At 24.2% G+C, this 24,977-nt stretch overlaps 1 protein-coding gene across 1 annotated transcript in view; it reads right to left on the bottom strand.

Moving 5' to 3' along the window:
• The window catches only part of LOC111416482 (uncharacterized), a 54,767-nt gene extending 30,086 nt beyond the window's left edge, over positions 1-24,681 (bottom strand). Inside the window, exons 1-2 of the mRNA XM_071200881.1 lie at positions 24,551-24,681; positions 1,798-2,808 (exon numbers count right to left, since the gene is read on the bottom strand). Coding sequence (XP_071056982.1) covers positions 1,798-2,781 — 984 coding nt within the window. The 5' untranslated portion in view covers positions 2,782-2,808; positions 24,551-24,681. The remainder of the gene's footprint in view (positions 1-1,797; positions 2,809-24,550) is intronic.
• Between the last annotated feature and the right edge of the window lie 296 nt (positions 24,682-24,977).

The raw sequence follows: 24,977 nt of genomic DNA, 5'->3' as shown, positions 1-24,977 counted from the left end.
AATTTGACAATTTCTTCTTTAACAGTTCTTTGGTGGAAATTTTAATTATATTATCATATAGTTTTTATATCATATCATAAACTAGAATCTTCAAGCTTCAATTTAACATTCATATCATATCATAATTCTTAAAAATTCAGTAGAAATGATTTTTTGAAAATTTCGTATTACTTTCGATTTATAATTTGACAATTTCCTCTTTAACAGTTTTTTGGCGGAAATTTCAATAATATTATCATATAGTTTTTATATCAGATCATAAACTGGAATCTTCAAGCTTCAATTTAACATTCATATCATATCATAATTCTTAAAAATGTAGTAGATATGATTTTTTGAAAATTTCGTATTACTTTCGATTTACAATTTGACAATTTCCTCTAACAGTTTTTTGGTGGAAATTTCAATAATATCATCATATAGTTTTTATATCATATCATAAACTAGAATCTTCAAGCTTCAATTTAACATTCATATCATATCATAATTCTTAAAAATACAGTAGATATGATTTTTTGAAAATTTCGTATTACTTTCGATTTATAATTTGACAATTTCCTCTTTAACAGTTTTTTTGGTGGAAATTTCAATAATATTATCATATAGTTTTTATATCACATCATAAACTAGAATCTTCAAGCTTTAATTTAACATTCATATCATGTCATAATTCTTAAAAATACAGTAGATATAATTTTTTGAAAATTTCGTATTACTTTCGATTTATAATTTGACAATTTCCTCTTTAACAGTTTTTTGGTGGAAATTTCAATAATATTATCATATAGTTTTTATATCATATCATAAACTAGAATCTTCAAGCTTCAATTTAACATTCATATCATATCATAATTCTTAAAAATACAGTAGATATGATTTTTTGAAAATTACATATTACATACTTTCGATTTATAATTTGACAATTTCCTCTTTAACAGTTTTTTGGTGTAAATTTCAATAATATTATCATATAGTTTTTATATCATATCATAAACTAGAATCTTCAAGCTTCAATTTAACATTCATATCATATCATAATTCTTAAAAATACAGTAGATATGATTTTTTGAAAATTTCGTATTACTTTCGATTTATAATTTGACAATTTCCTCTTTAACAGTTTTTTGGTGGTAATTTCAATAATATTATCATATAGTTTTTATATCATATCATAAATCAGAATTTTCAAACTTTAATTTAACATTCATATCATATCATAATTCTTAAAAATTCAGTAGAAATGATTTTTTGAAAATTTCGTATTACTTTCGATTTATAATTTGACAATTTCCTCTTTAACAGTTTTTTGGTGGAAATTTCAATAATATTATCATATAGTTTTTATATCAGATCATAAACTAGAATCTTCAAGCTTCAATTTAACATTCATATCATATCATAATTCTTAAAAATACAGTAAATATGATTCTTTGAAAATTTCGTATTATTTTTGATTTTATAATTTAACAATTTCTTCTTTAATAATTTTTTCCTGAAAATTTCAACAATATTATCCAATAGTTTTTACATCACATCATAAACTAGAATCTTTAAGCTTCAATTTAACATACATATCATATCATTATTCTTAAAAATACAACAGATATGATTTTTTTTAATTTTCATTTCTTCAAATCTTACAATTAGTTTAATATTTATTTCTCGTTATTCTTATTATTAAACCGTATTATTTTTATACCTCGTCATAAAATACAATGTTTTAGCTCCAATTTAAGATATGAACAACGATATGGATCGGGGTTAATTTTTATATATTAATAAAGTGCAAATACTTACTATCACAGGTACATGGTTGAATAGATAACAAACAGTTAAAATCGGTAAAATAGTCTCCAATCCCACACTTTCCACTTCGTCCTCATTATTAATTTTTCTTCCCAAACACGGCCTTCGACTATTCGTCGAGCTAACAGTCGTTGAAATATTCGAAGTATCACTATTCCAATGTAACTGCTGCTGTTGTAATTGCTGTAACTGTTGATGGTGAAGACGATGACCTTCCGAGCTTCGAAAATCATCCGATTGCCGATGATCGTTTTTATAAACCTCCAAATAATGCCTCGGGTAACCACCTTGTTGCGACGCCAAACTTAATTCGCTCAAATCCGAATTCGATTTCTTAACGTACTCAAACCCCACGTCTTTCTTGCAAGCGTAAAAATTATAACACGTCAACACGAAAGCGACCAACGAAATAAACGCCAAAAACGAATGCAAAGTGATTATAAAAACGTTATATTTAACATCCATCTCGTACGGCATAAACTTACAAAGATTTAGGGGGAAAAAATCGAACGAAATCGTGGCGAATTCTTTAGATTTTTGCTTGGCTAAGATCGCAGCGACCCCGACGCAAGCACACAAAGTGGTTAAACAAAAAAGATGATAAACCATATGGGCCACGGTTAAATAATTTTTTAATCGCTCACGCTTCCGGTATAATCGGATCGAGAATAATGCGATTACCGCTAAAGTGGATAAGGTGCTCGCTTGGAACGTGTGAATCGAATTGAATATCCACACGAATACCGTGCAATATTCGAACCGAATTGCACTTTGCTCGATCATTTGTAAAACGGTATAAACGATTATCGAAACGTTTCGGAATATACTTTGAACGATTATCGCGACGATTGCCGTGTCGAAACATCTCCAGTTTTTTCGGTTTTTGTAGAAAATTACTACGGTCCATATTAAGATTATTGAAACGATCGGAACTGCTACGATTGTCGCTAATTGTAGGCGAGAGTAGTGGAGCATTATTGTTTGGTTCGTTGGGGATGCTATCTGAAAAGATAATAAATATTTTACAATTTGTAAAATAATACAGGGTGAGTTAGAAAGAATGGGAAATCCGAATTACTCCGTGATTACTCGTAGAGGGCGCTAGATACACACTGTACGTTTGAGTTATCAAGTCATGACTATTTTATCAGTTGAGGTATGGTGAATTAGAACCAGAAATCTGAAGGAGTTTTCAATTCTGCACAAAAAAGGTACTCTTGCTTACATTGTCTAAGTCTACTGGTTTCCAAGTTATCTGCTTTTAATTGTTTCAGAGTAATTTTAAGGTTAACATTTAAAATCAATAACACACAGTAACTATAGCAATTAGTAACGATAACAATAACAATTAATTAATAACAATAGAATATTGTAACCATTTTCAAAAATCCAGTGGACTTAAATCTGGATTTCTCACTATTAAAAAACTCATTATGTCGTGGCATTTTCAAATTGGTAATAACTTTATTGTTGGTAAAAATGATTATTGCACACGGAAATTAGATCAATGTTGACAATTAACAGGCAATTGTCGAAACATAAGCGGAAAAATAACCCAACTTTGCTTATGTTAAAAAATAAATACTTTAGAAGAAAAAATACATTTAAACATTTAAAAGTAAACAATTCGAAAACCGATAGACTTCGACAATTTCAATAAGAGTACCTTTTTTTATGTAAAATTGAATGCTCTTTATGATTTGCAGTTCTTATTGGTCGTAGCTGTCGAGCCAAAAAACTTATGATTTGATTTATCAAACGACCAGGGTGTTTCGAAATAAGAATTTAACTTTCAACACCCTATGCCTCGAAAACCACTGACATTTGCATAAGAGATGTTACGTTAAATCATCATATATTATTTTGGTGTCTAGTACCTCCGGTATTCGGATTTCCCATTCTTTCTGACTCACCCTGTATATTTTATGCATGATGTTAAAGAGAATTTTAATTTAAGATTAAACTCACGTCTTTATGATCATAACTACCCCCTCACGATATTTTAAGTTTCGCCCTGCATTTCAACATTTCAACTAATAAAGTATTAAACTAATTAATGAATCATATTTATGGGACAATTTTTGAATATTTTTGATTCAAAAAGTTTCTTTCTATCGTTTTTCATTTTTGAGTTATAATCTATTATGTAATCAAAAACTTCAAATTTAGATATTTTATCATTTTAAATTTGCAACGTTGGTAATAATAAATAATGTATTAAACTAATTAATCCTTCATATTGTTGGGATAATTTGGAATGTTTTTTATCCGAAACGCTTCTTTCTATCATTTTTGATTTTTGAGTTATAATCGATCTTGATATCAAAAACGTCAAATTTAGATATTCTTTCATTTTAAATCTATAACATTGGCAATAACAAATAATGTGTTAAACTAATTAATCCCTCATATTCCTAGGATAATTTGGAATGTTTTTTATCCGAAAAGTTTCTTTCTATCGCTTTTGATTTTTGAGTTATAATCGATTTTGATATCAAAAACGTCAAATTCAGATATTTTATAATTTTAAATCTATAACATTGGTAATAACAAATAATGTATTAAATTAATTAATGGCTCATATTTCTAGGATAATTTGGAATGTTTTTTATCCGAAAAGTTTCCTTCTATCGTTTTTAATTTTTAAGTTATAATCAATTTTGATACCGAAAACGTCAAATTTTGGTATTTTAAATCTATAACATTGGTAATAACAAATAATGTATTAAACTAATTAATGGTTCATATTTCTGGGATAATTTCCAATATTTTTTATCCGAAAAGCTTCTTTTTACTGTTTTTAATTTTTGAGTTATAATCGATTTTGATATCAAAAACGTCAAATTTACATATTTTATCATTTTAAATCTATAACATTGGTAATAACAAGTAATGTATTAAACTAATTAATGACTCATATTCCTGGGATAATTTGGAATATTTTTTATCCGAAAAGTTTCTCTCTATCGTTTTTGATTTTTGAGTTATAATCGATTTTCATATCAAAAACGTCAAATTTACATATTTTATTATTTTAAATCTATAACATTGGTAATAACAAGTAATGTATTAAACTAATTAATGACTCATATTTTTGGGATAATTTGGAATATTTTTTATCCGAAAAGTTTCTTTCTATCGTTTTTGATTTTTGAGTTATAATCGATTTTGATATCAAAAACGTCAAATTTTGACATTTTATCATTTTAAATCTATAACATCGTTAATAACAAATAATGTATTAAACTAATTAATGTCTCATATTCCTAGCATAATTTAGAATGTTTTTCATCGGAAAAGTTTCTTTCTATCGTTTTTGATTTTTGAGTTATAATCGATTTTCATAGCAATAACGTCAAATTTAGACATTTTATCATTTTAAATGTATAACAATGGTAATAACAAATAATGTATTAAACTAATTAATGCCTCATATTCCTGGCATAATTTGGAATGTTTTTTATCCGAAAAGTTTCTTTCTATCATTTTTAATTTTTGAGTTATAATCGATTTTGATTCCGAAAACGTCAAATTTTGATATTTTAAACCTATAACATTGGTAATAACAAATAATGTATTAAACTAAACTAATTAATGGCTCACATTTCTGGGACAATTTAGAATGTTTTTTATCCGAAAAGTTTCTTTCTATCGTTTTTGATTTTTGAGTTATAATCGATTTTCATATCAAAAACGTCAAATTTACATATTTTATCATTTTAAATCTATAACATTGGTAATAACAAGTAATGTATTAAACTAATTAATGACTCATATTCCTGGGATAATTTGGAATATTTTTTATCCGAAAAGTTTCTCTCTATCGTTTTTGATTTTTGAGTTATAATCGATTTTCATATCAAAAACGTCAAATTTACATATTTTATCATTTTAAATCTATAACATTGGCAATAACAAGTAATGTATTAAACTAATTAATGACTCATATTCCTGGGATAATTTGGAATATTTTTTATCCGAAAAGTTTCTCTCTATCGTTTTTGATTTTTGAGTTATAATCGATTTTCATATCAAAAACGTCAAATTTACATATTTTATTATTTTAAATCTATAACATTGGTAATAACAAGTAATGTATTAAACTAATTAATGACTCATATTTTTAGGATAATTTGGAATATTTTTTATCCGAAAAGTTTCTTTCTATCGTTTTTGATTTTTGAGTTATAATCGATTTTGATATCAAAAACGTCAAATTTTGACATTTTATCATTTTAAATCTATAACATCGTTAATAACAAATAATGTATTAAACTAATTAATGTCTCATATTCCTAGCATAATTTAGAATGTTTTTCATCGGAAAAGTTTCTTTCTATCGTTTTTGATTTTTGAGTTATAATCGATTTTCATAGCAATAACGTCAAATTTAGACATTTTATCATTTTAAATCTATAACAATGGTAATAACAAATAATGTATTAAACTAATTAATGCCTCATATTCCTAGCATAATTTGGAATGTTTTTTATCCGAAAAGTTTCTTTCTATCATTTTTAATTTTTGAGTTATAATCGATTTTGATTCCGAAAACGTCAAATTTTGATATTTTAAACCTATAACATTGGTAATAACAAATAATGTATTAAACTAATTAATGGCTCACATTTCTGGGATAATTTAGAATGTTTTTTATCCGAAAAGTTTCTTTCTATCGTTTTTGATTTTTGAGTTATAATCGATTTTGATATCAAAAACGTCAAATGTTGAGATTTTATTATTTTAAACCTATAACATTGGTAATAACAAATAATATATTAAACTAATTAATGGCTTATATTTCTGGGATAATTTGGAATGTTTTTTATTCGAAAAGTTTCTTTTTATCGTTTTTGATTTTTGAGTTATAATCGATTTTGATATCAAAAACGTCAAATTTAAATATTTTATCATTTTAAATCTACAGGGTGAATAAAAAGTCTGGAACACCTGAAATATCTTCAAAACGAGTTCCTTTTTGAAAGAATCCTTCCAGGTTTCGAAGACTATAATAAATTTGTCGTCTTTTCCTGTGTCTAAATTTTTTTTACAGTAGCATACATTTTCGGGGTCCAAGGGAGCAACAATTTTTTATTCGATAATCTGAAAGAACACATTTTTTTAAGTATCTTACAACAAATTTTGAATTAGGTTGCATAAGAAAAATTCTGCGAAAAAAATTTTTTTTACTAATAAATACTTGATTTGGAGAAATTTCTAGTAGGCGCTGAAACTAATTGAAAATGCTTTCAAACTATCGCGATGCATGAACTTATCGAAATAATCCAAGTAGGCTTTGTTCGTATCTATGGTTACGTTGAATGATATTTTTACAAACAAATAAATGATTAGTTGTTTTTTGAACATTCAAAATTATTTTAATGTGTTAGTTAAATCAAATTTTCTTCGAAAATACATAATTCTACTATTAATTTCAAGAGATCTTCTAAAAAATGTCTCTTTCTGAAAAAGATAGAATTGAAATCCTCATGATGTGTGTACGGAGATATTTTTTATGAAAATCTGACAGGCGCTAGATATTTGCAATTTTTACAGGAAGATGTAGTTCCAACACTAATAGCTATATACCCAGATGCAGATCAACGGGCAAATTCGATAAACAACTATGGTTTCAGCACCACCTCATTATGCCCTTCCCGTTCGAACGTATTTGGATGATATTTTTCCACAAAAATGGATAGGTCGACGTGGGTTTTTAGAATGGCCACCTCGTTCCCCAGACTTAACTCCCCTGGATTTCTTTTTATGGGGTCACTTAAAGAGTAAGGTATAGCAAGATGAGTTTATTTTTAGGTTAGGGCACTAGTAAATGGACAACAGTTTGAGCATCTTATTCATTAATATTTTCTGTTTTGTTTTGCATGTAAATAAAATCAATTTTTCTACTTATAAATGGATTTCTTTTCATAAAATTATTACATGGCAACGTAATAGAAAGCTTACTCTTAAAATCAACTGGCCTTGCATGCTATGCTATAAAAATGGGAATTGCAACGTCTACTAGAAATTTTTCCAAATCAAATATTTATTAATATTTTAAATTATATTTTAATATTTATTTATTATTATCTTTCAAAAAGAAACTCGTTTTGAAAATATTTGAGGTGTTCCAGTCTTTTTATTCACCCTGTATAACATTGGTAATAACAAATAATGTATTAAACTAATTAATGGCTGATATTTCTGGAATAATTTGAAATATTTTTTATTCGAAAAGTTTCTTTTTGTCGTTTTTGATTTTTAATTAAAATCAAAGAAAATTTCCCAATTTCTTTTCAAAAAATGATTATTATCAAACCCAACATTGATGTGTGATACATCAATTTAAAGAGGAGTCTTTTAGCTTTATTTTAGCACTAAAATCGTTTCTTAAATTCCGTGAATAACCCTTGGGCAATGTTAACAATGTTATCTCCTAATTATTAAGAAAATAGCAACAGTTTTTTTAAAAAATCATATAAAATCAATTGTTTATAGAATTTTTCTATTTTTCTTAATTTTTAATACAAAAATTAATCATCTTTTTAATGAAAGCGACCGCGTTTGAAAATTCCTTTTGGTTCTTGAGAAAAAAATTCTTAAAGATGAATCAAAATATTACCCGATTTTCAATTTAACAATTTTAGTTTTTGACTTTAAAAAATCGTATAAAATCAATTTATTAACAAATTGATACGAAATTTATTGAGTAGATAAAAGAAAGTTTATCCTTTTTAGTAGTCAAAACCGTTTTTAAAAGTATCGCTTAGTTTTTGAGATAAAATTCTTTTAATTTACCTAAATTATCACCTTATTATTGGTAAATGATTTGTTTTAAAAAATCATATAAAATCAATTTTTTATTAAATTTTTCTAATTTTCTCAATTTTTAATAGAAAAATTAATCCTCTTTTTAATAAAAGTGGCGGTTTTTAAAAATTCCTTTTGGATCTTGCGAAAAAAATTCTTAAAGATGAATCAAAATATTACCCGATTTTCAATTTAACAATTTTAGTCTTTGACTTTAAAAGATCGTCTGAAATCGATTTATTAATAAATTGATACGAAATTTATTGAATAGATAAAAGAAAGTTTATACTTTTTGGTGGTCAAAACCGTTTTTGAAAGTATCGCTTAGTTTTTGAGATAACATTTTTTGAATTTACCTAATTTATCACCTTATTATTGGTGAAGGATTTATTTTAAAAAATCATATAAAATCAATTTTTTATTAAATTTTTTTAATTTTCTCAATTTTTAATAGAAAAATTAATTCTCTTTTTAATGAAAGTAGCGGGTTTTAAAAATTCCTTTTGGTTCTTAAGAAAAAAATTCTTAAAGATGAATCAAAATATTACCCGATTTTCAATTTAACAATTTTAGTCTTTGACTTTAAAAAATCGTATAAAATCGATTTATTAACAAATTGATACGAAATGTATTGAGTAGATAAAAGAAAGTTTATCCTTTTTGGTGGTCAAAACCGTTTTTGAAAGTATCTCTTAGTTTTTGAGATAAAATTTTTTCAATTTACCTAAATTATCACCTTATTATTGGTGAAGGATTTGTTTTAAAAAAATCATATAAAATCAATTTTTTATAAAATTTTTCTAATTTTCTCAATTTTTAATAGAAAAATTAATCCTCTTTTTAATGAAAATGGCGGTTTTTAAAAATTCCTTTTGGTTTTTGAAAAAAAAATTCTTAAAGATGAATCAAAATATTACTCGATTTTCAATTTAACAATTTTAGTCTTTGACTTTAAAAAATCGTCTGAAATCGATTTATTAACAAATTGATACGAAATTTATTGAGTAGATAAAAGAAAGTTTATCCATTTTAGTAGTCAAAACCGTTTTTGGAATTATCGCTTAGTTTTTGAGATAAAATTTTTTCAATTTACCTAAATTATCACCTTATTATTGGTGAAGGATTTGTTTTAAAAAATCATATAAAATCAATTTTTTATTAAATTTTTTTAATTTTCTCAACTTTTAATAGAAAAATTAATTCTCTTTTTAATGAAAGTAGCGATTTTTAAAAATTCCTTTTGGTTCTTGAGAAAAAAATTCTTAAAGATAAATTAAAATATTACCCGATTTTTAATTTAACAATTTTAGTCTTTGACTTTAAAAAATCGTATAAAATCGATTTATTAATAAATTGATACGAAATTTATTGGGTAGATAAAAGAAAGTTTATACTTTTTGGTGGTCAAAACCGTTTTTGAAAGCATCGCTTAGTTTTTGAGATAAAATTCTTTTAATTTACCTAAATTATCACCTTATTATTGGTGAATGATTTGGTTTAAAAAATCATATAAAATCAATTTTTTATAAAATTTTTTTAATTTTCTCAATTTTTAATAGAAAAATTAATCCTCCTTTTAATGAAAGTGGCGGTTTTTAAAAATTCCTTTTGGTTCTTGAGAAAAAAATTCTTAAAGATGAATCAAAATATTACCCGACTTTCAATTTATCAAGTTTAGTCTTTGACTTTAAAAAATCGTACAAAATCGATTTATTAATGAATTGATACGAAATTTATTGGGTAGATAAAAAAAAGTTTATACTTTTTGGTGGTCAAAACCGTTTTTGAAAGTATCGCTTACTTTTTGAGATAAAATTTTTTCAATTTACCTAAATTATCACCTTATTATTGGTGAAGGATATGTTTTAAAAAAATCATATAAAATCAATTTTTAATTAAATTTCTTTAATTTTCCCAATTTTTAATAGAAAAATTAATCCTCTTTTTAATGAAAGTGGCGATTTTTTAAAATTCCTTTTGGTTCCTGAGAAAAAAGTCTTTAAGTTAAACCCCAATTTTTAACTCAACAATTTTTCTCCTTCCACTTTAAAAATTTATATAAAATCGATTTATTTATGAATTGATTCGAAACTTATTGAGTAGACAAAAGAAAGCTTTCTCCTTTTAATGGTTAAATCCGTTTTTGAAAACATCTCTTAGTTCTTGAGATATTTTTTAAACTACTTCCTTTTTTAAATAATTCAAACAATTTTAAACCGATTTCTTTTTCGAGTCACTCTCAACTAGTTTCGTTGTCCGCATATCTCGAGTGAAACCTTATTTTCCTTGTCCTTTTCATTTTCCTAATTTTCACATCATCGGATATCAATTTATAAAAATATTAAAATCAAAACTTGAATGCAACGGTGTAAACAAAGAGATTTAATAAATAAAAGTTGTCTTTCTCAACTTGAATCAACTTGAATTAATTTGAATCGTTGTCTGCATATCTCGAGTGAAAATTGCCATCTTTAACGAAGAACATTAATAAAATGAGAAAACTAAGTAATTCAATTTAAGCCGTGAAGCAATAATTAAATTTGTTAACAACAATAAATTCGAGGCGATTTCTTCGCTATAATAGTTTACAGTTTTGCCGTTTCGTCGAGATTGGTTTAAAGTTTTTGTTGAAATTTAATTAAACACTTCTCGCTTCAAAGTGGGTTTTGGTTTGCTCCAACAACTGCGGAGGTAAGTTTATTACAAAATCTGTTTCTCTTTTAGTTTCTTTTCCCATTGAAGTAACCGCAAAGCAGATGTTACCTTCCAATTTGTATGGAATTAATTGATAATGATGAGATTTCTAATAATTTAAAAATGCCAAAGTTACGGAGGATATTAAAAAAATTGTAGAAAGGTTATTTATGGGAATTAAGAAACGATTTCGGTGTTAAAACAAAGTTGAAAGATTCCTCTTTAAATTGATGTATGATACATATTGGGTTTGATTATAAAAATTTTGTGAAAAAAAATCTAAAAGATATATTTTGACCACTCAATAGGGAACGCTTTCTTTTATTTACTCGATAAATTTCGAATCAATTCATAAATAAATCGATTTTGTATGAATTTTTAAAATTGAAAGAGAAAAATTGTTGAATTAAAAATCGGGATTGAACTTAAAGACTTTTTTCTCAGGAACCAAAAGGAATTTTAAAAAACGGTCGCTTTCATTAAAAAGAGGATTAATTTTTCTATTAAAAATTGAGAAAATTAAAAAAATTTAATAAAAAATTGATTTTATATGATTTTTTAAAACAAATCCTTCACCAATAATAAGGTGATAATTTAGGTAAATTAAAAAAATGTTATCTCAATAACTAAGCGATACTTTCAAAAACGGTTTGGACCACTAAAAAGGATAAAGTTTCTTTTATTAACCAAATAAATTTCGTATCAATTTATTAATAAATCGATTTTTTACAATTTTTTAAAGTCAAAGACTAAAATTGTTAAATTGAAAATCGGGTAATATTTTGATTCATCTTTAAGAATTTTTTTCTCAAGAACCAAAAGGAATTTTTAATAACCGCTACTTTCATTAAAAAGAGGATTAATTTTTCTGTTAAAAATTGAGAAAATTAAAAAAATTTAATAAAAAATTGATTTTATATGATTTTTTAAAACAAATCCTTCACTAATAATAAGATGATAATTTAGGTAAATTCAAAAAATGTTATCTCAAAAACTAAGCGATACTTTCAAAAACGGTTTTGACTACTAAAAAGAATAAACTTTCTTTTATCTACTCAATAAATTTCGTACCAATTTGTTAATAAATCGATTTTATACGATTTTTTAAAGTTAAAGACTAAAATTGTTAAATTGAAAATCGGGTAATATTTTGATTCATCTTTAAAAATTTTTTTCTCAAGAACCAAAAGGAATTTTTAAAAATCGCCACTTTAATTAAAAAGAGGATTAATTTTTCTATTAAAAATTGAGAAAATTAAAAAAATTTAATAAAAAATTGATTTTATATGATTTTTTAAAACAAATCCTTCACCAATAATAAGATGATAATTTAGGTAAATTAAAAAAATGTTATCTCAAAAACTAAGCGATACTTTCAAAAACGGTTTTGACTACTAAAAAGAATAAACTTTCTTTTATCTACTCAATAAATTTCGTATCAATTTGTTAATAAATCGATTTTATACGATTTTTTAAAGTCAAAGACTAAAATTGTTAAATTGAAAATCGGGTAATATTTTGATTCATCTTTAAGAATTTTTTTCTTAAGAACCAAAAGGAATTTTTAAAACCCGCTACTTTCATTAAAAAGAGAATTAATTTTTCTATTAAAAATTGAGAAAATTAAAAAAATTTAATAAAAAATTGATTTTATATGATTTTTTAAAACAAATCCTTCACCAATAATAAGGTGATAATTTAGGTAAATTCAAAAAATGTTATCTCAAAAACTAAGCGATACTTTCAAAAACGGTTTTGACCACTAAAAAGGATAAACTTTCTTTTATCTACCCAATAAATTTCGTATCAATTTATTAATAAATCGATTTTTTACAATTTTTTAAGGTCAAAAACTAAAATTGTTAACTTGAAAATCGGGTAATATTTTGATTCATCTTTAAGAATTTTTTTCTCAAGAACCAAAAGGAATTTTAAAAAACCGCTACTTTCATTAAAAAGAGGATTAATTTTTCTATTAAAAATTGAGAAAATTAAAAAAATTTAATAAAAACTTGATTTTATATGATTTTTTAAAACAAATCCTTCCCCAGTAATGAGATGATAATTTAGGTAAATTAAAAAAATGTTATCTCAAAAACTAAGCGATACTTTCAAAAACGGTTTTGACCACTAAAAAGTATAAACTTTCTTTTATCTACCCAATAAATTTCGTATCAATTTATTAATAAATCGATTTTTTACAATTTTTTAAAGTCAAAGACTAAAATTGTTAAATTGAAAATCGGGTAATATTTTGATTCATCTTTAAGAATTTTTTTCTCAAGAACCAAAAGGAATTTTTAAAAACCGCTACTTTCATTAAAAAGACAATTAATTTTTCTATTAAAAATAGAGAAAATTAAAAAAATTTAATAAAAAATTGATTTTATATGATTTTTTAAAGCAAATCCTTCACCATTAATAAGATGATAATTTAGGTAAATTAAAAAAATGTTATCTCAAAAACTAAGCGATACTTTCAAAAACGGTTTTGACCACTAAAAAGGATAAACTTTCTTTTATCTACTCAATAGATTTCGCATCAATTTGTTAATAAATCGATTTTATACAATTTTTTAAAGTCAAAGACTAAAATTGTTAAATTGAAAATCGGGTAATATTTTGATTCATCTTTAAGAATTTTTTTCTCAAGAACCAAAAGGAATTTTTAAAAGCGGTCACTTTCATTAAAAAGAGGATTAATTTTTCTATTAAAAATTGAGAAAATTAAAAAAATTTAATAAAAAATTGATTTTATATGATTTTTTAAAACAAATCCTTCCCCAATAATAAGATGATAATTTAGGTAAATTCAAAAAATGTTATCTCAAAAACTAAGCGATACTTTCAAAAACGGTTTTGACCACTAAAAAGAATAAACTTTCTTTTATCTACCCAATAAATTTCGTATCAATTTATTAATAAATTGATTTTATACGATTTTTTAAAGTCAAAGATTAAAATTGTTAAATTAAAAATCGAGTAATATTTTGATTCATCTTTAAGAATTTTTTTCTCAAGAACCAAAAGGAATTTCACCAATACCAATTTCACCAATTTCACTTCACCAATAATAAGGTGATAATTTAGGTAAATTAAAAAAATGTTATCTCAAAAACTAAGCGATACTTTCAAAAACGGTTTTGACCACTAAAAAGTATAAACTTTCTTTTATCTACCAAATAAATTTCATATCAATATGTTAATAAATCGATTTTATACGATTTTTTAAAGTCAAAGACTAAAATTGTTAAATTGAAAATCGGGTAATATTTTGATTCATCTTTAAGAATTTTTTTCTCAAGAACCAAAAGGAATTTTTAAAAGCGGTCACTTTCATTAAAAACATGATTAATTTTTATATAAAAAAATTGAGAGAATTAAAAAAATTCAATAAAAAATTGATTTTATATGATTTTTTGAAATAACTTTCGGCATTTTACTTAATAATGAAGAAATAACATTGTTAACATTGCGGAAGAGTTATTCATAGAAATTAAGAAACGATTTTGATGTTAAAATAAAGCTAAAATATTCCTCTTTAATTTGGTATATGATACATGTTGGCTTTGATAATAAAAATTTTGTGAAAAAGAGTGGGGAAATTTTTTTTGATTTTAGGTTGAAATCAAAACGTTGAAATGTAGGGTGAAACTTAAAATATCGTGAGGAGGGTAGTTATGATAATAAAGACGTGAGTTTTATCTTAAATTAAAGCCAAAGATTTCCTTTTTAAAATGATGTATAAAACATGTTGGGTTGTGTTATAAAAAATTGCCGAAAAAAAGTCGGGAAAAATCATAATTTTTAAAAACCTCAAATCGAAGGATGAAATTAAAAATATTGTGGAAGGGTTATTTATGAGAATTAAGAAACGATTTTGGTGTTAAAATAAAGCTGAAAGATTCCTCTTTAATTTGGTGTATGATACATGTTGGGTTAAATAATAAAAATTTTGTGAAAAAAAATCGGGAAGTTTTCTTTGATTTTAATTAAAAATCAAAAACGATAAAAAGAAACTTTTCGGATAAAAAACATTCCAAATTATGTCAGGAATATGTAGAACATTATTTGTTATTACTAATGTTATAGATTTAAATGATAAAATGTCTAAATTTGACGTTTTTGGTGTTAAAATCGATTATAACTTAAAAATCAAATACGATAGATAATAACTTTTCGGATAAAAAACATTCCAAATTATGCTAGGAATATGACACATTAATTAGTTTAAAACATTATTTGTTATTACCAATGTTATAGATTCAAAATGTTAAAATATCTAAATTTGACGTTTTTGATATCAAAATCGATTATAACTCAAAAATTGAAAACGATAGAAAGAAACTTTTCGGATAAAAAACATTCCAAGTTATGCCAGGAATATGAGTCATTAATTAGTTTAATACATTATTTGTTATTACCAATGTTATAGGTATAAAATTATAAAATGTCTGAATTTGACGTTTTTGATATCAAAATCGATTATTACTCAAAACTAAAAAACGACCAAAGGAAACTTTTCGGATAAAAAACATTCCAAATTATGCCAGGAATATGAGCCATTAATTAGTTTAATACATTATTTGTTATTACCAATGTTATAGATTTAAAATGATAAAATGTCTAAATTTCACGTTTTTGATATCAAAATCGATAATAACTCAAAAATCAAAAACGATAGATAGTAACTTTTCGGATAGAAAACATTCCAAATTATGCTAGGAATATGGGATATTAATTAGTTTAAAACATTATTTGTTATTACCAATGTTATAGATTCAAAATGTTAAAATATCTAAATTTGATGTTTTTGATATCAAAATCGAATATAACTCAAAAATAAAAAACGATAGAAAGAAACTATTCGGATAAAAAACATTCCAAATTATCCCAGGAATATGAGGCATTAATTAGTTTAATACATTATTTGTTATTACCAATGTTATAGATTTAAGATGATAAAATATCTAAATTTGACGTTTTTGATATCAAAACTGATTATAAATCAAAAATTAAAAGCGATAGAAAGAAATTTTTCGGATAAAAAACGTTCCAAGTTATCTCAGGAATATGAGGCATTAATTAGTTTAATACATTATTTGTTATTACCAATGTTATAGATTTAAAATGATAAAATGTTTAAATTTGACGTTTTTGATGTCAAAATCGATTATAACTCAAAAACAAAAAACGACAAAAAGAAACTTTTGGGATAAAAACATTCCAAATTATGCCAGGAATATGAGCCATTAATTAGTTTAAAACATTATTTGTTATTACCAATGTTATAGATTCAAAATGTTAAAATATCTAAATTTGATGTTTTTGATATCAAAATCGAATATAACTCAAAAATAAAAAACGATAGAAAGAAACTTTTCGGATAAAAAACTTTCCAAATTATCTCAGGAATATAAGTCATTAATTAGTTTAATATATTATTTGTTATTACCAATATTATAGATTTAAGATTATAAACTATCTAAATTTGACGTTTTTGATATGATTGTAAATCAAAAATTAAAAGCGATGGAAAGAAACTTTTCGGATAAAAAACATTCCAAATTATCCCAGGAATATGAGTCATTAATTAGTTTAATACATTATTTGTTATTATCAATGTTATACTTTTAAAATGATAAAATGTCTAAATTTGACGTTTTTGATATCAAAATCGATTATAACTCAAAAATAAAATACGATAGAAAGAAACTTTGCAGATAAAAAACATTCCAAATGATGCTAGGAATATGAGTTAGTTTAATACATTATTTACTATTATCAATGTTGTAGATTTAAAATGATTAAACGTCTAAATTTGACATTTTTGATATCAAAATCGATTATATCTCAAAAATAAAATACGATAGAAAGAAACTTTTCGGATAAAAAACATTTCAAATTATGCCAGGAATATGAGTCATTAAGTAGTTTAATAAATTATTTGTTATTATCAATGTTATAGATTTACAATTACAAAATATCTAAATTTGACGTTTTTGATACCAAAACCGATTATAAATCAAAAATTAAAAACGATGGAAAGAAACTTCTTGGATAAAAAACATTCCAAACTATCTCAGGAATATGAGTCATTAATTAGTTTAATACATTATTTGTTATTACCAATGTTATAAATTTAAAATGATAAAATGTCTAAATTTGACGTTTTTGATATCAAAATCGATTATAACTCAAAAATCAAAAACGATAAAAAGAAACTTTGCAGATAAAAAACATTCCAAATTATGCCAGGAATATGAGTAATTAATTAGTTTAGAACATTATTTGTTATTACCAATTTTATAGATTCAAAACATTAAAATATCTAAATTTGACGTTTTTGATATCGAAATCGATTATAACTCAAAAATCAAAAACGATAAAAAGAAATTTTTCGGATAAAAAATATTCCAAATTATCCCAGAAATATAAGCCATTAATTTGTTTAATACATTATTTGTTGAAACGTTGAAATGCAGGGTGAACCTTAAAATATCGTGAGAAGAATATATATGATCATAAAGACGTGAATTTAATCTTAAATTAAAGCCAAAGATCTCTCTTTAATATAATGTATAAAACTTATTACGTTGAATAGCAAAATATTATCGAAAAATTGAATAAAAAAAATACTTTTTGATCGTAATAATTTAACGTGAAGTATAGTTGTTATGGAATGTTGCCAAAAGATTTTCGTGCTTGGTCGTGTAGGTGCGATTTAAACTCGACTTTTTGAGCGTTTTTTATTCGATTTTCTGACCTCTTTCATGCGGCGATACTAAATCACGAGAGTTCGCGTAATTCAATATTAACGCGCGCCCCCGAAAGCAAAACCTTCTCAACCGAGAAAATGTTATTGTCGTCCACGAAACGGAAAGATTTATTTCCAGGACTTCCTCTCAAAGAGTTTCAATTTGTTTTTATTAATAATGACTCAGATGAAATGGAATGCATACCATAATATTTAATTAATTCTTGTGGGAGGAACAATGTTGTTTTCGTGTTCCTGCTTCAACTAACTTGAGTAGGCTCAAATAAATTATTTATTAAGAATTAATTCGAACACCAACATAGTTTATTTAGATTCATTTTGAAATTCTTTGCTAAATGTTTTCTAAATTTTATCTTGGACAAAAAGAAAATCGAGTTGAGTGAAAATTCTAATTGTTAGTCAAGTTGGAGTCACTTCTGACATGAATACCTGGTAACCTACAATCGACATTCACCTGGTGTGTGTGATACACAAATAATAAACTCGCATTATGCGTAGAACAAGATAGAAAAGCGTTCTTTTAATAGAATTAATTTTATCTTTTACACTGTAATCGTTTTGAACTAGTTGAAAAAAGGTGTGTCTCGTACGTTAAAGTCATTCTTGATCGCTTGTGCAAAGTAAAACACCAAAGAGAGGCAGGAAACAGCTGGCCGACTGGTTTTTCATGGTGTCGCAATTGAAATGTAGTGAAATGGACACCGTAAAGGTCTTTGTAACTGTTCTTTTTCTCCCATCGAGAAAAAAGACAATTTCTTAAAAAAACTAAAAGCTTGGAACAAAGAAAGAAGAGTTGCTTTTTACCTTGAGGACTCATTAAGCGTAATTAATTCAGTTTAAAAATTACGCAATGTCAAATGCATCAAGTTCCTCGTTGTTGTTTTAATTGGAATTAAAAAAAAACAGTTTCATTGTGATGGTTAAATTTGACGTATTCAACAAAGTATCTCAAAAATTATGAATGATAGAAATAATCTTTTTAGACAAAAAAGTTTCTAAATTAGCCCTAGAATGTGTATCATTAATAATATTCGCATATTGGTTATTATTACCCATCTTAGATTCAAAAAATAGTTAAAATATATAAAATTGACGTTTTTGATATCAAAATCGATTATAACTCAAAAATCAAAAACGATAAAAAGAAACTTTTAGGATAAAAAATGTTCCAAATTATACCAAAAATATGAGTCATTAATTGGTTTCATACATTATTTGTTATTACCAATGTTATAGATTTAAAATGATAAAATGTTTAAATTTGACGTTTTTGATATCAAAATCGATTATAACTCAAAAATCAAAAATGATAGAAAGAAACTTTTCGGATAAAAAACATTTCAAATTATGCTAGGAATATGAGACATTAATTAGTTTAATATATAATTTGTTATTACCAAAGTTATAGTTTTAAAATGATAAAATATGTAAATTAGACGTTTTGGGATATCATAATTGATTATAATTCAAAAATGAAAAAAGGTAGAAGGAAACTTTTAGGATAAAAAACATTCCAAATTATCCCAAGAACATGAATCATTAATTAGTTTAATACATTATTTGTTATTACCAATGTTATAGATTTAAAATTATAAAATATCTAATTTTGACATTTTTAATATCAAAATTAATTATAATTTAAAAATGAAAAACGATAGAAAGAAACTTTTCGGATAAAAAACATTCTAAATTATCTCAGAAATATGAATCATTAATTAGTTTAATATATTATTTGTTATTACCAAAGTTATAGTTTTAAAATGATTAAATGTCAAAATTTGACGTTTTTGATATCAAAATCGACTATAATTTAAAAAAGAAAAACGACAGAAAGAAATTTTTCGGATAAAAAACATTCCAAATTATCCCAAGAATATGAATCATTAATTAGTTTAATACATTATTTGTTATTACCAATGTTATAGATGTAAAATGATAAAATGTCTAAATTTGACGCTTTTGATATCAGAATCGATTACAACTTAAAAATCAAAAACCATACAAAGAAACTTTTCGGATAAAAAACATTCTAAATTATCTCAGAAATATGAGTCATTAATTAGTTTAATATATTATTTGTTATTACCAAAGTTATAGTTTTAAAATGATAAAATATGTAAATTAGACGTTTTGGGATATCATAATTGATTATAATTCAAAAATGAAAAAAGGTAGAAAGAAACTTTTAGGATAAAAAACATTCCAAATTATCCCAAGAACATGAATCATTAATTAGTTTAATACATTATTTGTTATTACCAATGTTATAGATTTAAAATGATAAAATATCTGAATTTGACGTTTTTGATATCAAAATCGATTATAACTCAAAAATCAAAAATGATAGAAAGAAACTTTTCGGATAAAAAACATTCCAAATTATGCTAGGAATATGAGACATTAATTAGTTTAATACATTATTTGTAATTACCAATGTTATAGATTTAAAATGATAAAATGTCTAAATTTGACGTTTTTGATATCAAAACCGAGTATAACTCAAAAATTAAAAACGATAGAAAGAAACTTTTCGGATAAAAAATATTCCAAATTATCCCAGAAATATGAGCCATTAATTAGTTTAATACATTATTTGTTATTACCAATGTTATAGATTTAAAATGATAAAATATCTGAATTTGACGTTTTTGATATCAAAATCGAGTATAACTCAAAAATTAAAAACGATAGAAAGAAACTTTTCGGATAAAAAATATTCCAAATTATCCCAGGAATATGAGTCATTAATTAGTTTAATACATTATTTGTTATTACCAATGTTATAGATTTAAAATGATAAAATATCTGAATTTGACGTTTTTGATATCAAAATCGATTATAACTCAAAAATCAAAAACGATAGAAAGAAACTTTTCGGATAAAAAATATTCCAAATTATCCCAAAAATATGGGTCATTAATTAGTTTAATACATTATTTGTTATTACCAATGTTATAGATTTAAAATGATAAAATGTCAAAATTTGACGTTTTTGATAACAAAATCGATTATAACTCAAAAATTAAAAATGATAGAAAGAAACTTTTCGGATAAAAAACATTCCAAATTATGCTAGCAATATGAGACATTAATTAGTTTAATACATTATTTATTATTACCAATGTTATAGATGTAAAATGATAAAATGTCTAAATTTGACGTTTTTGATATCAAAATCGATTATAACTCAAAAATTAAAAATGATAGAAAGAAACTTTTCGGATAAAAAACATTCCAAATTATGCTAGCAATATGAGACATTAATTAGTTTAATACATTATTTATTATTACCAATGTTATAGATGTAAAGTGATAAAATGTCTAAATATGACGTTTTTGATATCAAAATCGATTATAACTCAAAAATTAAAAACGATAGAAAGAAACTTTTCGGATAAAAAACGTTTCAAATTGTCCTATAAAAATGAGTCATTAATTAGTTTAAAAGATTATTTGTTATTATCAATGTTATAGATTTAAAATGATAAAATGTCTAAATTTGACGCTTTTGATAACAAAATCGATTATAACTCAAAAATCAAAAATGACGGAAAGAAACTTTTCGGATAAAAAACATTCCAAATTATGCTAGGAATATGAGACATTAATTAGTTTAATACATTATTTGTTATTACCAAAGTTATAGATTTAAAATTATAAAATATCTAATTTTGACATTTTTAATATCAAAATTAATTATAATTCAAAAATGAAAAACGATAGAAAGAAACTTTTCGGATAAAAAACATTCCAAATTATCCCAAGAACATGAATCATTAATTAGTTTAATACATTATTTGTTATTACCAATGTTATAGTTTTAAAATGATAAAATATGTAAATTAGACGTTTTGGGATATCAAAATTGATTATAATTCAAAAATGAAAAAAGGTAGAAAGAAACTTTTAGGATAAAAAACATTCCAAATTATCCCAAGAACATGAATCATTAATTAATTTAATACATTATTTGTTATTACCAATGTTATAGATTTAAAATTATAAAATATCTGAATTTGACGTTTTTGATAACAAAATCGATTATAACTCAAAAATCAAAAATGATAGAAAGAAACTTTTCGGATAAAAAACATTCCAACTTATGTTAGGAATATGAGACATTAATTAGTTTAATACATTATTTGTTATTACCAATGTTATAAATTTAAAATGATAAAATATCTGAATTTGACGTTTTTGATATCAAAATCGATTATAACTCAAAGATCAAAAATGATAGAAAGAAACTTTTCGGATAAAAAACATTCTAAATTATCTCAGAAATATGAGACATTAATTAGTTTAATACACTATTTGTTATTACCAATGTTATAGATTTAAAATTATAAAATATCTGAATTTGACGTTTTTGATAACAAAATCGATTATAACTCAAAAATCAAAAATGATAGAAAGAAACTTTTCGGATAAAAAACATTCCAACTTATGTTAGGAATATGAGACATTAATTAGTTTAATACATTATTTGTTATTACCAATGTTATAGATTTAAAATTATAAAATATCTGAATTTGACGTTTTTGATAACAAAATCGATTATAACTCAAAAATCAAAGACAATAAAAAGAAACTTTTCGGATAAAAAACATTCCAAATTATCTCAGGAATATGAATCATTAATTAGTTTAATATATCATTTGTTATTACCAAAGTTATAGATTTAAAATTATAAAATATCTAATTTTGACATTTTTAATATAAAAATTAATTATAATTCAAAAATGAAAAACGATAGAAAGAAACTTTTAGGATAAAAAACATTCCAAATTATCCCAAGAACATGAATCATTAATTAGTTTAATACATTATTTGTTATTACCAATGTTATAGATTTAAAATTATAAAATATCTGAATTTGACGTTTTTGATATCAAAATTAATTATAATTCAAAAATGAAAAACGATAGAAAGAAACTTTTAGGATAAAAAACATTCCAAATTATCCCAAGAACATGAATCATTAATTAGTTTAATACATTATTTGTTATTACCAATGTTTTAGATTTAAAATGTTAAAATATCTAAATTTGACGTTTTTAATATCAAACTCGATTATAATTCAAAAATGAAATACGATAGAAAGAAACTTTTTGAATAAAAATCATTAAAAATTACACCAGGAATATGATCTAATGATTAGTTTAATATATTATTTGTTATTACCAATGTTATAGATTTTAAATGATAAAATGTCTAAATTTGATTATAACTCAAAAATCAAAAACGATAAAAAGAAACTTTTCGGATAAAAAACATTCCAAATCAGCTCAGAAATGCGTGTTATTAATTATTTTAATACTTCGTTCTTTATTATCAACGTTATTGAATGAAAATGATAAAATACCTAAATTTAACATTTTCGATATCAAAATTGATTATAACTCAAATATAAAAATTGTTAGAAAGAAACTTTTCGGGTAAAAAACGTTCCGAATTATCCCAAAAATTTTAATCATTAATTTAATATAATGCATAATTTATTATTACCAAAATTTGGTAATAATTCAAAGGAATTATTCAAAGAATCTCTATAATATATCACATTAACGGTTACATTAAACAGTTAATATATTAATATTCTATTCAGAAATTTTAAAAATTAATTAATTTATGTATTCGAATGTTACACAACAACATCAATTACAACAAAAGAAATAACGACACCATTCACAATTTAACATTTACCATAAACCAATTACCGTTAATGAATGATAATTTTATGCCGAAATGGTTACGAGACATAACGGATATTGTATATTATTTGTTGGATTTTTCTAAAATCTAACAAAAAATCCTTAGATTAAAAAAAAACAACATTTAAAAAATAATTAAGTTGATTTCATCGTTAACACTTGGTTTTATTGATTTTATGGCGGGTTTTTAGTATAATTCGTGCCGCGCATTTAAATTTTATGACCACATTAAAGTCAGGTTTGGAACGATTTTAATTTCATGATTTATTATATGATTTGTTTTTAAATAAAAAAATTATTATTAAAAAAAATGTGTTATGGGGTTGTAAAATAAAAAAGAAAAAGGAGAAGAAAAAGAAAAAGTAGATTATTAAATTAGGCACAAGCTCATAATACACCAGGTATTATGTATAGTTATAGGTCAAGGCTTTTGTTTAACTATTGCATTGTCTTGAGAGGCCCCACTTTTTTTTTTTCGTTCTTAAGCTGCTTATTCTCATTGCTTTAAACTGTTTAAAGAGTATTTCTTTTTCACTTAACCTACTCGGTAAACTAATTCCTCAACCAACGAGGTTTCGGGTCAACTTTCTTCTCTCAATGTAAAATTTAAAAAATACAATTAAAAAAATTATCAACGATATAAAAACGAATTAATCAAAGTTTTAATTAATTAACTTTCACTTTCTTATGAAACAAAATTACAACAAAGTTATTATAACGAAGTTAAAAATGTTTCAATCGCACTCACCTCCCAATCTCAAAAAATTTGCAATCCAAATCAATTTTTTTTTAATTCGAATCGAAAAAAGTTGTTTTATCCATGTGGAGTTTCAAATTCTTTAAGCACCACCAAAAGCACACCGAAAAAGTTGTTGAATTAATCACATTTTTCTTTAAAGGTTAATTTTGGTGTTTTATTTTAATAAAATTTTAATAAATAACGTTGGTTATTTCCCATCGCGTTTCTTTCTCTCTTTCGATGGAAACACGAGGAGCACGTTCCGATATTATGCTAACGGCTTCGCGGTCGCGGTACTAGTGTGTGCAAAAACTGGGTCATACAAACCACCGGGTTTTCTCAAACGTGGGGCCCACAGCGATGGTTCCACCTCCAACAAGGAGGTGGTACACACAACATTTCACGTTGGAATGCATCCTTTTAATATTATTTTTGA

The sequence above is a fragment of the Onthophagus taurus genome, unplaced genomic scaffold (assembly GCF_036711975.1).
Source record: "Onthophagus taurus isolate NC unplaced genomic scaffold, IU_Otau_3.0 ScKx7SY_15, whole genome shotgun sequence".
NCBI classification, from domain to species: domain Eukaryota; kingdom Metazoa; phylum Arthropoda; class Insecta; order Coleoptera; family Scarabaeidae; genus Onthophagus; species Onthophagus taurus.
The sequence above is the reverse complement of the archived record's forward strand: the minus strand, read 5'-3'. Positions and strand labels throughout refer to the sequence as shown.